The 15,573-nt window shown below is 40.0% G+C and overlaps 2 protein-coding genes across 7 annotated transcripts in view; one reads left to right on the forward strand and one right to left on the reverse strand.

Annotated features, from left to right (window-relative positions):
• KIF20B (kinesin family member 20B) overlaps positions 1 to 12,215 on the reverse strand; it is a 42,455-nt gene extending 30,240 nt beyond the window's left edge. Inside the window, exons 1-11 of the mRNA XM_010565037.1 lie at positions 12,195 to 12,215; positions 10,525 to 10,681; positions 9,912 to 9,998; positions 9,682 to 9,798; positions 9,352 to 9,490; positions 6,936 to 7,120; positions 4,854 to 4,902; positions 3,993 to 4,187; positions 2,417 to 2,528; positions 1,890 to 1,961; positions 1,250 to 1,396 (exon numbers count right to left, since the gene is read on the reverse strand). Coding sequence (XP_010563339.1) covers positions 1,250 to 1,396; positions 1,890 to 1,961; positions 2,417 to 2,528; positions 3,993 to 4,187; positions 4,854 to 4,902; positions 6,936 to 7,120; positions 9,352 to 9,490; positions 9,682 to 9,798; positions 9,912 to 9,998; positions 10,525 to 10,680 — 1,259 coding nt within the window. The 5' untranslated portion in view covers position 10,681; positions 12,195 to 12,215. The remainder of the gene's footprint in view (positions 1 to 1,249; positions 1,397 to 1,889; positions 1,962 to 2,416; positions 2,529 to 3,992; positions 4,188 to 4,853; positions 4,903 to 6,935; positions 7,121 to 9,351; positions 9,491 to 9,681; positions 9,799 to 9,911; positions 9,999 to 10,524; positions 10,682 to 12,194) is intronic.
• A 301-nt stretch (positions 12,216 to 12,516) lies between these two features.
• PANK1 (pantothenate kinase 1) overlaps positions 12,517 to 15,573 on the forward strand; it is a 47,868-nt gene continuing 44,811 nt past the window's right edge. For 5 of the 6 annotated variants that reach the window (XM_010564953.1, XM_010564947.1, XM_010564949.1 and 2 more), the window contains exons 1-2: positions 12,517 to 12,749; positions 13,749 to 13,870. The gene's annotated coding sequence lies outside the window, so the exon portion shown is untranslated. The remainder of the gene's footprint in view (positions 12,750 to 13,748; positions 13,871 to 15,573) is intronic. The other variant, XM_010564948.1, reaches the window with a different exon arrangement.

Below are 15,573 nucleotides of genomic sequence, written 5' to 3' on the forward strand. Positions count from 1 at the left end.
GGCATTTCCTAAATCAGAAGTTGTGCCCTTGAATTTAACAGCTGGTGATGTAGTTTTGATGCTTATAGGAAATTTTATGAGAATTCCTAAAACGTGACTAAACACACACTTGCTGCTGAATAGGTTGCTTGCATTTTGGACACGACAGCTATTCAGTTACATGAACAGTGCTACAGAACTCAGCAAGATAGTGACACTCCTGCCAGAATACACATACAGCTCATAAGTAGCTTCGCTGCAGGACTGATAAACAAGAATTTTAAGAGAGCTACTGCTTCCTATTCAACTTGCAAGGGGCATCTATTAACACTTTAAGAGATCATGCTTCAGAACATTTCTTCTATATTGTTAAAATTCCAAGTTATTAGGATCAGAAGACGACATTCTGAATACATTAACAGCTCTCTAAGCAGCTGCTAGTTTTAACACATCTTCCTGTTCTCTCCAGATAGGAATGATAAGAAAGACCATAAATGCACAAAATGTAGGGTTAATCAGGAACACGCACTAGCAAAACTTTTTCACCTTAGGGTGTGATAGACTTTGAATAGGCTGTCAGGAACAGTGTTGTGGGGTAAGTGATTTTGGCAAAGCACATCTGGGCATATCAATCAGCAGATTGAGAGTTTGTTTATCTTCTGGGACAGAAATAGATCTTCAAATGACAACCTGAGGAAAAAGCAGCTCCTGGACAGTTACATCCAGCTAGGGCATAAATAGTGGGAAGGCTTTCTTTTGTCTGCATGTGGTTAGCTAGATCAGGAGGAGAGTATTAAAGTTATGTCAAGATTTACAAAAAAAAGAAGACAAATTTTGTCAGAGTGCACACTTATGAGAGCACAGCAATATCCTGCTGCTGAAAAATGTTACACTAGAAGTATGTAGAAAATGGAGTTAGTTCACAACGGAATAATAAAATGCTGAAAATTTGACTCTTACTATGACACTAGTGAAAAGGGAGTTTTAAACTTATTCCAAAGTTTGTTTGATAAGCCAAGCTCAGAAGAAAGTTAAATTGCTAAAATCTATGATTGCATGTTTAAAGGATGGTAGAATTTGAATGATTTAATTAAAAAGTAAAACAAGGCAAGTTTAAGATAACTTTGGTATATCAACAAGACTTTACAGTATAGACTTTGCAAGTCTATACATCTTTTCTACCAAAACCTTAGTGTTAGCATTGTATATCTTATAAACATTGTAGGCAATACCTAAAAACCACAACCAGTCTGCAATTCATAGGACTTACTTTGACTGTTGACAGTTCTTGAGTGCGTTAATACACTTGCCTAGAATCAGGAGAGAGGTGTTTATATTTCCACTCTCTTTCAATCTGTCACCTTCATTGCGGGTCTTGGTACATCTTTCTGAACCAGCAAGATCACACATTGACAACCTGAAAGCAGATAAGACAAAGTCACTTTATTTGCCTTAGAACATGCACAAGTTATTCACTTTTAAATATGATCAATTCTCTTAGAGGAAGAATTTCTTGATCTTCATCTACATGAACTCTTCCATCCTTTTCAATGTTGCTTCCCCAATCAAATTTCACCCTACTTCCTGCCAAATCTTTTCCCAACACACTTCCTATTTTTCCCCCCCCTGTCCTTTTCCTTCTGAGGACTTACATGCATTCAGGAGTATAGCAGGGTAGCAGAACCTTGTGCTGAACAGAGGGGACAAGATATAGAACAGCACTGCAACCTGATGGCTTGAGGTAGAGGGCCAAGTACTCTTATGAGTGTAGGAAGTGGGAAAACCACCACACATACATGAGGCTCTGCCAGGGAGCACTGGATGTGCAGTACAGTACCAGGTACACTGACATGGAAAGTAATTGACAACTTCATCATAACAGAAGAGGTGGAAGTCTGCTCTGCACTTACTCATTGACTCGGGTCACTCGTGGTACTCCTGAATCTTCAATTTTTAGTATCTTAACTGTGAATATGCTGTGACTAAAGGGAGAAGTTTAAATCAGTGAAGTGGCAAAGTAGACCAATACCTTCAAAATATTTTTAGCCTCCACAACATCTGTTCAAAACACTGTTAAATCTGTCAACATATCTACGCATATACTCTATCAAATACAAACTTTTAAATATACCTTTATGTAGCACTTATTTTGCTTTTTCCTCAGACATTTAGATGGAATAAAGCTAAGTGCTTTTACTTGAAGGAGAGTATTTGATAAAACACTGTTAGCTTTTGTATGTGTTCATCTTATTGAAGGATTGAATCCTTTTGGCTTAAAGCATTGGGTCACATAGTGCTAAAGGACACCAAAACTGAAACCTAGATATCTAGACCTTGTTAAAGACTCTTCCTCTCCTAAAAGCCACAAGCCATATTTTAGTTTCTCCGTCCTCCCACACACCATCCTATGCCGAATGCTATTCAAAATGTTTCTCACCTTCTGCTGGAGCAAGTATTTAGTTTCGTGCTTGCAATACTTTGGTGTTTCAACCCCAGTTTTAGAAGTCTAAAAGCTTCTTTAGAATCAGAAATCTGAACCCACTGCAGATCTTTAGGAAGAACAAACATAATAATCTTGTAAATATCATTATCAAAAAGAAAGGGATTAGGGGATAGTGTACACACAGCAAGAATAGTACATTTACTTGAGACATACAAACATTTCACTAAGCCTGCGTTAGACAGAAATTACATGACAAATAATATCAAGATTCCTCCTTCCATGGGAAAGGAAGGACAAGTATATCACATCATTTCATCCTATTAGCACACTAAAATAGGTTCCATCCATATTAAGTGAGCAACCTTAGCCTGAGCACTGAAAAGCCAAAAGGTAGGGTCTAATATGAATATGAAAGCCCCATGTTCATATTCATCAAGGCAGAATTCTACCTGGACAGCCTCTCTGTTCTAGCCCATGATTTGGAGCGGGGGGGCGGGGAATGGACACCTTTCAGGGCTATCAACTGAAAGATATCTTTGACATCAGTGAAGAATTTTGTCTGCAAAATCATGACTGTATGTCATCTTGATATGTGCTAGAGTAAATACTAACAACCCTACTAACAGAACTTATAATATGAACATTATGACCTCTTAAATTAGATGTCACCAAAATTGTACTATGAAAAATACCACCTGTGACCAAGAAAAACAAGAAAAATCATTAACTGGTTTTCCTCAATTACATCAGGAACACTTCCACACAATTATACTTCCAAGCTTTATAAAAAAAGATTATGCTGAAGCATAGCTCAAAGCAAACTATTTCCCACTTCACACATTTTCTAGTCTTTGAAGAATGAAGAAGTTGGGTTTATTGTCCAATTCTGCTTTTTGAATCTATAGTTTGGCATATGAAAGATAAAAGTAGCGGGCAAAACACCTACAAAAAAGCCTTTAATCTAGAATTGGTGTCTTGATTGTCCAAAGAACCTGTAACAAATCAAACATGTTTCAAACCCTATTTTTTCCATGGCCAGAAACAAACTCTACTGCTATTTTGAGTTCCGTTAACTCCACACCACCCCCAACCCAAAACAAATTACATCACAGGTTTGATTAAACTGGAGTACTGTAAAATGTAATTTGTAGTCAGACTGTTTCTCTACAGAAAATAAAAAAAAAAACAAAGCAAAAAAGAGAACTGTTGAGCCAGTTATAACTATAGTTAAGAATTTTTAGAGGCTTTTTTAAGAGAGTGGAAAAAAAAAAAGACCAAGCCACCTACAAATTTGCCAATTGTTTTCAATATTTCTTCCATTTCAAAGAAATTTCAGGGCAGTGAAGTGCACACAGGCTTTTAAGAGTTACAGTCAAGAATAAAGAGAAAACGCTATTAAAGGTACAGATACTACTATTTATGTAGATTGTTGCCTTTCATACTCAAGGTAGACATTTCTAGTGCCACAGTGTATGCAGTTAGGAGTTTTCTAATCTAGAAAGAGATATTATTACAGGAAGGCTAACTTTTCAAGTTCCGTGTTTAGCAATTTGCAATGTATTCTAATCACCTTTTACATAAGAACATCCCTTGACATCTTGAGCAAGGCGTAGTGTTTTTCTCTTCTTTTCATTTGACATAGGAATCAGTAGATCATAAAAACATTCATTGTAAATCTCAAAAAATGAAACCCAAACAGAAAACTTGATGTAATTTTTCACAGTTGTGCTAGATTGTTCCAAGTCTTTTAAGAGTTCTTCCAAATCTGCCAAGTACAAAATATTACAAGTCAATATAGGCCTAGTAAAGTGAATTTCATTTAAAAAATTAATAAGTGAAAATTGATATTACAGAAGCCTTCTAAAAAATACCTACTGCAGGCAAAAATCCATTGAAGTTTCCCACCCTTTCTTAAGTATCTGGAAGTCACATGTTTACCCTACATATCTGCAAAAGACACCTACTCTACCACTTCCTTTTCCACTTGCAAATTCTACCAAACACATCCAGCTTGGCTAGAATTATTTGAGTCTCTTCAATATCTTCTGAAGACAGAATTAAACTGTCAAGTATACTTCATTCAGACTTTTTAAAGCAAACCTAGTATTTAGGTAGTTTTTAAATGCTAGAATTAGGTTTATCTAATTACATACAGGTACTGTAAAAGCCTGTCACGATACCACTAGGGCCCATAGCATAAGTAGTACTACTTTTCTTTGCTATAGTTTCATCTCATTTAATGCCTGTTCAGGTATTCTTCTAGCCATTTTATCCTTGTTTTCTGCCCAGATAACTTGCTCACTATCTAATTCACATGCATATAAAAATGCCAAGTAGTCATTTTGTTATTACCATAGGCCAGAATTCAGTTACTGACTTTAAGAAAGCTTCTTTGTCAGCTTTAATTACAATTCTTTAATATAAAACATACCCTTAGAATCAACTGGTCCTTTGTTATTACTGCTATATTGATGGTCTACCTACAAAAGAGAACAGAGATATTAAGATATATCATTGACAGTACACCACCAGTTACTTTTGTAACAGCTCTATTGTCCTACTAGATAGGGATACAATGTAATTGCAATATGCCAATACAAAGATCCTGGCTACACATCATGCCTAGTTCAATGCACCTGCACACTTCTATTGAAAGGGTTGATTCTTGCATTAATACTCATTCCTGACACTTCCCTTATATCATGCCCTATCACAGTATATAGCATTTCAGCTTGCTGAACCAGAAGAAAACTAGCCACAGAAAAATAGAGGGGTGGGAGCCCAAACAGAAACAGGGTGATTTAACAGGATGATTTGCAGGAGTCCAGTTGCAGTTTACACATTAGTCTCAATCTGGTGAATCTAGAGAGTACTGAAATTTCTTATTATTGGTATTCTGCTAATTCAGGATTCCTTATCTTAAGGCTTACTAGGTCAACCCTTAGAAACAGATGTGTATGTAGAATACTCATTCACTTAAGAAATTAAGTGACCAACTTCCTGCTTCATGATACAGGCTGTAGAAACCTTTCACAGTTGAAACAAAGTCTAGGTTTTAATAAGAAAAGGAAAATTTTCATAAAAGGGTAAAACAAGTCCCTACAGCTATAGCTTATGAGGTTCATACACATACACTCCATTCCCAGTCTTAGTTTTGGTTGGCTGTTGTTTGTTTTTTAGGCACAGAACTACAAAGAAGTACAACTCATCTACAAAAAACAGTATGCTTAAAAGAAACATGGATTAGAAAATGAGTGTGGTTTGGGTCAGGGTTTTTTTAGTGTTTTGGCAAGAGTATACTTCATACAATGCTGGGATTTCATGAAGAGATCCCTGAAATAGTTTAATATTTATGTAATCAAAACTTTAAGGTTTAAGCTTTACACATATAAAACACCCACCCAAACCTGTCTCTGTTGAAGTAGGTGCAAACTTTGCCACCAAATTTATAAGCTAAAGTATTGTTCTCACAACCAGTTTTAGAAACTGGAGGGGACATATGTTTATTCGAACACACATACATGACAGATTTTTCTGAAGTCCTTAAAGACTGCTAGAGCTAGATTTAACATATGCCTGTGCTTTTGAAGTGAAGTCTTGAAGAATTTTGCTGCCACCTGCCTTCCACACTAGAGAAGTCCAGTTAACTAAATAGATAAAAATCAAGGTAACAGATATATTCTGTCCCACAACAGCCAGAACACCTCATTATAATCTAGCATACCACTGGGGAAATGCTTAATTCTTTTCATTAAAAATAAAAAAAAGAGCACAATAATCCCTCTCTAGCTCCAATTTCTAGAATATGCTCAGGTTTTTTTTATATTATTCCATTCACTCCAAAATTAGAAACACCAAGAAAAAGGTATGCTTATACAAAATACAAATTCCCTATAACTGTAACTGGACTAAACAGCTTTAGAATTCCAGGCAACTCCTAAAACTGAAGTGTGTTTCTGGACTGCCCAATAGCAATCTGTTTAAGAATAAAGTCCAGCAGAAGCCCATTTTAATTCAAGTCTTTAGAAGTCTACTGGCTTTATAGCTCTGCTGTTTCAAAAAAAAATTTTGCTTCCTTTGAGGATATTTGCCAAACTGGAAGAGAGGAACAACCTCGAAATCATTAGTTTCTTTCCAGTACCCTCAAAGACAGTAAATCATTTAAAGGAACAGACCTACTAGCATCCCCACAGATGGAGAGAGTACTTTCATTCAGTCCTTCTTAAGCACGAGTAACCCCAGAGGATAAGTTATCAGGTGTCCACACTATAGAAAAAAATCTTAGAGTTTACATCCTATCAAGTATTCAGCCACAAGACAGAAATCCACAGCAGAACAGGGTTCATCAACCCTATTGCTCACTTTACTGCTAACCTGAATAGCTGGCTGACAGCAAATGGACACATCCATGCTTAAATACAAATAGCTCAATATTACCCTGTTCATTTTTCAATTGGAAGAGACTATCTAAAGATGTGTATACTCATCAGTATAGAAAGAAGTGCTCCTCTACCTCTTTTGTTAGGCGGAGTATTGAATTTTTAATAGCGGTTTCTTCTCTCACTTGGTCTTTAGTCAGCTTTATATAATCTCTACACCGATGGGGTTTGAGATCCATTGCTGTGTATAGCTTTCCTTGAATACTTTTAAACAACATATCCATAGTCCTTGGCAGAACACCAACATCATCTTCTGTCCCTGAAAGCAACATACAAAAGAAAGATCCTAATTATTACTGTAAACAAGGTATACAGATAAATGAAGACAGAAAGATAAGCAATTCTAATCTCAAGGCATACATGAGGAATGTGGAGGCCACTTACAGCACAAGGCAGTAGGTTTTCTGTATTTTCAAGGTAACAGAAATATCTTAAGAGTGTTTTGAAAGGCATTTGGCTTTCAGCAACATCTCATGCTCTACCCCTTGGACAGTAAGGGGCCTAAGATAAAAGAAAAACTGCTGGAGTATTCTGCATAAGCTTAGCCTTAAGAAAAAAAACAAACAAACAAACCACAGCCAACAGACATTTAATAGAGATTTGTGGGTTTTCAATCGCATTTCATAGGCTGCCTTCACACTCTCTGTCAAGGAAGTAATCCTAAAGTAGCACTGATAACTGATCTCTCAGCTGCAGTCCTGTACTAATTTCACATACCCTACATAAAAAGTTCTAGAAGACTTGTGAAGGCTTACTCCTTCCCCTGTCCCATACCCTTTTCTCAGAGCATACTACTTTTGCACCTGAAAGGCAAAATAGTCAAATAAAAACCTCAGTGCACACTTGATCTTTCTGAATCCAGATGCAAGTTTGAAAAGGGTTCACTTGACTTTAATTTCTAAATCAGAGAAAAGAAGGGGAGAGAGGAAGAGAAACTACTGTCCTGTATCAGACTGACAGCATCTTCTTCCAGACTGATTTCTCCTACTCTTGAGACAGATAGGCAACACAGCTAGTGCTATAACTGATAAAAGCCCAAGTCAGAACTTGTGCAAAATCTGGTTGGCACTCAAACACCAAGCTAGTAACCAAATAACATATTAAGTTAAAGTACTGTAGCATTACATTTCTTCATCCTCATCTCCTCTTTTCTCTAATTATTTTTTGTTTATTGTAATGCCACTTGTAATTCAACTTAACATGAACAAAGTTCACAGTTGCTGGTGAACAATGAACAGTCCAAAAAAACCTGCTTCATCCTTCACTTCAGTCCTTCATCATTGACTGAATACGGGCTCCCATGTAATGCCAAAGTGGAAAGGCTATATTGACAACACTGGGAATAACAGAAGAGAAAATCATGGCACCCAGCAGCAACATTCTGCCCTGCCAATTCTTATCACAAGTCGATAGTTAAGTGCTAAAAATATAATACCATGAAAAAGTCTCCAGAGTCTGAGAAGATATGAATCAAAAATTCTCACACAATACACCCCAAACTAGTCAAGCATGAGGGGCTGTATGCTTTAGGAAACTTAGGTTTTGTTATTTACCTATTAATTATTATGACAGGGAAGAGCATCCCATTATTGCCCCAGATTAATGATAACTGGAAGTACTGGCAGTAGTCTTTAGCTATAATCCACTTAACAGAAGATCACTTAGAAGACAACATCACTTCAATAAAGATCAATTTCACATGGCACAAAACTCATTGTCTTTCTACTACTTCTGTGTATAAAATCAGCAGTATAGCACCTAGAACTGCCATTTCATTACAGGAGAAATTCCTTCCATGTGAATCAAATCACCTCATTTGTTAAAATGCTTTAAAAATAATTAAAGAATGACATCTTCTGACCAGAAAGTATATTGAGCTTTAACAGTACAGAATAGTGCATCAGGAGACAAGGTCTCCCAGGATATTATTAAGCTCAGAAACTTGAGACAAGACAAAAATACTTGGAAGTAATCAAACATGTTTCAAAACATTTATTCTCTGCCTATAATAATTGAAACAGACTCAAATATTATTTCTTATTTTAAGACAGTCCATATAAGATGCCTATGACTTATAATAATTAAAAAAAGTAACAAAATGCTAGTCTGGTGTAGAGTGACTTACACACTTTCACATCCTGATATATAAAAGATACATTTTCCTACCTCCCCCTCCTCCCTGAGGGGGGGGTCCCTCTAGATACTTGCAGGAAAAAAGACAAGTCACACACACTTGGTTGAACTTTACAGCCCTACAAAGCAGTATGACTATGTGTTCATGTAAACTCTTGCAGTGACTCTGTCTGTTGGTAGTTTAGTGGTATTTGTTATGGAAGGAGACTTTCAAAGGCTATTTATAAATATTCAAGAGAAGCAAATGTATAGGGCCTACAGTTTAAATAAAGGAAAAAGTTATAATATTTCTGCTAGAAGTAATCCTCACTTAAAAAAAGGGAAGTTCATTCAAGGAGAACACATTTCTACTTATACCTTGGAATGTGTAGGTTTTCCCAGCATTTGTAACGCCATATGTAAAAATAAGACGATTATATCCATCTAAGAAGTCTTGCACTGGTTGCTTCATGGTACCTTCAAAGAATTCTTCTTGAGTTGTTTCAGGTCCAAACACCTGAGCATTACCAAGAAACATCTTCATTTTGTTTAAGCAATCATTAGAGACTTTTAAAGAATCTTTTAAATTCCCTATGTTTATAAAGGCTATCGACAGTTTAAAAATCTAGTTTGCTTGGTATTAAATAACATACGTTAAACAACTTTTTCCAGAAATAAATTAAAGACTTTTAAAGACAATTCATTTACTCGTGAAAAAGTGAACTTCTGTATCATCTGTCCAGCAGTTTTTTCACTTAGCCGACTCAAAGAGTTTTTGGGGGGCTTCAGTATGATGCTTGTTGAGTCTTCAAGTAAAATACAGTCCTATCAAAGGAAGCACAATCAACACAGGCATGAAGAGAGTATAGAGAGCTCAGCTTACAGGAAAAAAAATACACATACGTTTAAGGTATTTTTTAAGTAAATAAATGTCACACCTGCAATTCATTTTCTCTTTCCAGCGATGACAATGGCCTAATACGCAGGCAAACTTGTATGTGTCCCTTAGACTCCAAACTGTTCCTCTAAATTAAAAAAACAAAACAAAAAAACCCCAACAAATTAAGTTAGAAATTTGACTAGATTCTGTGTTTGATAACTAGCATGTTAAGGCAGTTTTCTTTTCATCAGGCTATTTTGAACAGATTTATTTGATGACGTGAGAAGCAAAAGTAATTCATTACATCAGCTTTTACAAGTGCTTAGGCCCCTGCAGAAGTTTGCTGTGATAACTTAGAGTTAATAGTCTTGCAACACATACAGGCACTACATTCAGGCCAACTAGAGATCAAGAATGAAACCCATAAAAATATTCAGTGTTTAAGCTGCTCTGAACAGGCAATTAGCCTCATTCACAGAAGACTGATGCACCCAGTAAGGTATCAATGCAGTGCCACACAAATTAATCTAATTCTATGCATCTCCTCCAAATTAAAAACATCCTAAAGATGCTTCTCATCTTATCTGTAAAATTCTGATTATTCTTATGGATGAAAAGACTAAGCTTATTAAAAAAAAAATACCCAAACAATACAAATATTACTTTCTTACCTGGCTTGTGTCCGAGCTTGAAGAAACCGAAGAAAATTCAGCAGAGAGATCTGCTTTAATATCATCCACATTTACTGGTCCTGTTCTTTGAGGCGGCTCAACACTAGCAATATAGGATGGTCTGAAAAATTTATCATTATCCAAAGTCGGTTCCATCCTGCAACATAAAATAAAACTATTTTTTTTCCTCTCTGATCACATAAAGTAGAGCTTCTGAAGTGCCTTAGAAGACAAGTCAATTTGAGATTGATAGCTGCAATTTCTTTAATGAGAAAGCTTTCTTCACCCTATTCATAATTGACATAGCAAGTTTCTGATAGCTGGGGAGAGGGTCTGCAGGGGGGTTCACATCATGATGAAACAAGAACAGCTGTTCCTCTTTCAACGAACAGCAACTGTTTACCAGGGAAAAGCCTTACATGTATACCACAACCTTGCTAAAAACCATGTCTGACACGACAGTGCCAAAGCACTTAACAGCTCAGTCTTCCTATCTAGCCTGTAAAAGGCAGATACAGGACTTCATGAATCTAGACAAACGTCACCAAGCTGCAAATGCTGTACATAAAGTAAGCAGCAATGTTTACTTTGTTTTTTCTAATCTACAGTTTTTGTCAGGTAACTGCATGAAAACCAGGAAAAACTTGGCATGAAATATTACCACAGCCTGAACAAACACTGATCTGTGAATAAGCCACTACAGGAAAGAAACACACCTGTGCTGTCACAATCTAGAAGTCTTATTCATCAGCTACACAAAGTCACACTGCAAAACCCTTATCAGGCCTTGACAGGAAACATAATTTTTAGATAACTGGCATTTTAGCTGCTTTAAATCTAAGCTGATTTTAAAGTGTGATTTGTCAAGATTATGCTCCCGTTCTGTGCCTTTTTACATAAGGGGAGAAAGACAAACATCGAGCTATGTGTGCAAAGCTGGAATTAAAGTTGTTTGTACGAGCCCAGCACGCAGACCAGAAAGGTTCAGCCACTGACAGCATGCAAAACCCAAGATGGGGACTATCCCTCTGTCTCCACGTGGTGTCACACAGCACTGTAATTGCCTTAGCTATTCTGGTGTAAACAGGTACGTTTCCTGGCTGTAGCCACTAAAAGGTACTTGTATACTGGGATACGTTATTGTAACTGCTTACCGTGACAAGAGCGTAGAGCCGCAGACACCCCAAGCGAAGGGGAACGAGAGCGGCACACACAGCCAACGGTGGTCACAGCCCGCGCAAGGAAGGGTAGAAACGGCTCAAGCCGCGCGACAAGCCTGGCAGCTGACATCAACCGTGAAGCATCAGCCCTTACACTTAAGAAAGATTAAGAGGAAAGTTTCCCCCTGCAAACATCAACCTCTCCCTTCCAGGCGTCGCACTGTTTTCCCGCTCTCGGGACGCTGCCGCGTGGCTCCGGCAGCACCGCGGCCCTGGGCCGGGCGCTACCCGCGGCTTGCGCGCCCCACGGCGGCGACGAAAAGTTTTCGCGCACCGTAAGGCTGGTAACCACGCTCGCGGCAGGGAGAAGCGCGGGGAAGAGACCCCACGAAGCACCGCCCGCCACGAAGGCCGCCCACGCTGCTTCCCATCTCCGCGACCCCTCAGCCCGCAGCCGCCGCCGCCTCCTTCCCTGCTCAAGCGACAGCCCCGCAACCCGCACGGGCTTACCCGAGAGCCTACGCCACGCCGGGCGGGGCGGGCCTGGCCCAGCCGCCGACCCCCGCCGGGTGAAGGCAGCCCCGCTCTCCTCTCCGCTCCGCTCACCGGCCGGAGAACCGCCGCCGCTCACCGGTACGGCGCAACCGGCACGGCCGCGGCTTCTTTTCGAATCCGACCAATGGGAGTGCGCGGCGGCGGCGCCGCGCGGCCTTCTGGGAGGGCGGCCGTTGCTGCGGCGAAAGGCTCGACGGGAAGTGTAGTCTTGACGGGGCGGTGGGAGGGGGCGGGGCCGGGCCGAGCTGCCTGGCTGGCGGGGCGGGGGGAGGTTTGCTCTCGGGCGGCGGCGGGGCAGTGCGATGGGGGTGGGCTACGAGGGGGTCTTTACTGAGACTTCTGAATCGCACGCACCCAGAGCCGTCAGGGCCTGTCCCCTCGGCGGCAGCAGGACCTCGACTGCCACGGGAAGGCGCCCTGCCCTCGCCTGCCCGCCCCGCGGCCTGCCCTCGCCTGCCCGCCTCGCCGTCTGCAGTGCCCGGGCTTTGCCGGTCTGGCAGGAAGATATATGTAAGTTCAAGCTTGTCGATACTCCGGATGATTACAGTGATGCTATTTCCACAGGCGTTCTGCAGGCTGAGAGGCAAGCTGAGGCTTTGCGATCTGTGTATGAACAGGATAATCGCTGTTTGCAGGTAGTGAAAGGGAAGAGGCCAGGTGACCTCAAGCTGCAGATGCCCTATATCCAAGCAGGCATCAGCAGAATTGGGAAACTCCGGTTTTAAGTTCAGGCTGTGCTTGTTCCTCACCCTGGGTTACAATACTGACAGTGGCAGCTGTGGAAAACACTTTGTAAGGTATCTTTGTTTAAAACCTGCCCCAGGTGGAAATTATTGTTTGGTACCAGGTTTGCATGACAGGGGCTTAATTTCTTAAGCTGCAAGGAGAGAAATTCTTTGGCTGTATTTTCAAAACAGTGTCATAACGCCAAACAGGTCATCCTTTTCTAGAATGCCAGGGTAGGAAAATGTACAGGGTCTGGTAACAAAAATCACCATAAGTTTCTCTTTAGACTCAGACAGGAATTCTTTGAACTTTAATAGGGAACGTCTGCCTATTTTTAATGGAAATAAAAGTAACTTGAAAGTAGTCAGTAACTACCAAACCCAAATGTTTGTCTTTCATTTGAAGAAAAGAATGCCAGCTAGTGCAAGCAATTCTGTAAAAGAATAATTCTACGCAGATCATGTATCAGCTGTTTTGATGAGGTTGTCTTTAAGATTAAATCCGATCTTTCTTTAAGCAGAGGCTATGTCATATCAGTAAAAGATGTATACTTGATTTCAGTTCAGATGCAGGCCATGTTGCAAGAGTTGGTCTGTTTTAATGGCAGAAAATGATGCAACTTTGAATTTGAAATTGTTTGCCAAACAAAATTGAAAAGCTCTTGTAGACATTCTTTGAGACTTAGGCTAACTTTTTTAAAAGTACCTTAGTTTCTATCCTGAACAGAACCGTGAATTCAAACTACTGAACTAACCTAATGCCAAACCACCTTTTTCATACCAGGACGGGACTGAGAATGGCTCTCAAAGAGAGGGAAAAATTAGCTCCTGGGAGCAAACCTGAAAGTTGTTCTCTTCCACTTGTTGGAAGGGAAAACTGAAGATCTTCTCAGAATATTTTGCAAGGTATATTCTTAAGAAGGTTGGGGGCTATTTCCTGCAGAAAATTGTTATTGCTAAGTTGGGGCGTAACAAAGCTCATGGTACAAGCAATATTTTGGTTTTGTTTGAATATTACATTTCTGAAACTGTTTTTATAATACTGTACATGCTGCATAATTTAAACTGGTATCTCAAAGGACTACCATCAACATACTATAAGAGCAAACTAAAACACAATCTAACATGTGTTCCTAGCCTCACACAAACCATGATAAAGAAAACATTAGATCAGCATAACCAACCCAGCCTGTTTTGGAGTGGTAGATGATGAAACTCCATCTATGTAAATAACCTTTATGGCTTTCCACCAGTATATTCTCCTTAAAGTGGTTTGTGCAAGGACAGCCAGTTGCAATAAAAATATCTGCTGCCAAAACTGTTAACTCATTAGCCCCTGAAATTTGATTATGTTGCTACTCAAATGCTCTATAACTTGTGGAGCAAGGTTGCCACTCCCCAAGGGGAAAAGATTTTTCGTAAATGACTTGTTACAACTCTGACGATTACCCTTAGAAACTCATGCTCCTTATAGTTGGGACAGGACTCAAAAGTTGTGGATAGTCTACTCATGGGAGTGATGAGATGATGCCCTATGAGACAGCATATCTCAGCTAGCTTTTACATTGCTGTCAGAAGTAGAGACACAGTCAGCACTGCTGGGACTTGGCCCAGCATCCTTCAGCACATCTGAGCAGCAGCCAAACCAGGACTGGCTTCAACTTCTTTGTACTCAGCTCACCTTCCCTCGGGAATTAACAAAGTACTTCAGTTTCCCCTCAGCACTCCTGGTTCTGCTGTGCTTCCCCATGCCCCGACAGCACTACCTTCCAGTCCTGGCTGGAGGCAAAGTCCTTCTTCTGCAGGGTTTGTTTGGAGCTGACTGGCAAGAAAGCTCCCATTCCTTGTCACACAGGTATCTTGGAGGAAAATGGTGTGCTGCGTTATCTTCTTGGTAGTCTGCCATGTCAGCCCCTTTTCACCCCTGTCTTTCAGGGCAGTGCTTGTCATTTATCTTGTTGTTTGCACCATCCTGTGGATGTATTTCACACTTACTTTAATTTGAACCTGTGTAGCGGTACCCTCACTGTCCCACTCGCATCAGTTGCCTTCAGGTGACATTATTTCTAATGCATATACAGTTGATTTTATGAACTCATGACTTTGCAGGCTGTTTGTTTGCTTATTTTGCTTCAGTAATATAGAGAGGTTTTGCTTTATCATCTCTTTTAAGCAATGAGTTGCTTCTTCAGTCTCACATTTCCCAGTTCGTTCAGTATCATTTTTCTATGGCTGACTTTTGATTCTTTACCTATTCGCTTGTTTCCTGCTCAAGACTAGCTTTAAAGGCACAAATTTAAGAGAAAAAAGGCTTGGGTTTGTCAGTGTGATTTTTGTGCTTTAGCGTGCCTATGTTCAAGCTTTCTCTTGAACCCAGCGGCACGCAGGCCGGTCACCTGCAAGCAAACAAACGTTCGGGTTTGCCATCCTGTGTAAGTTGACTAGCACGGCGTTTCTGCCTTCAGACAGACGCGAACGTGCGTCAGATTAACTACCGGAGACGAGGTGACACGGCCCAGAGCGTGAGGCTCGCAGTAACGTCCAGCGTTAGCGCCTCGGCCCCGCCGCAAAGGCCCTACCGGCCCCGCTCCCCCCGCAGCGCTGGCGGC

This window comes from Haliaeetus leucocephalus, unplaced genomic scaffold (genome assembly GCF_000737465.1).
Source record: "Haliaeetus leucocephalus isolate CR32 unplaced genomic scaffold, Haliaeetus_leucocephalus-4.0 Scaffold184, whole genome shotgun sequence".
Classification (NCBI taxonomy): domain Eukaryota; kingdom Metazoa; phylum Chordata; class Aves; order Accipitriformes; family Accipitridae; genus Haliaeetus; species Haliaeetus leucocephalus.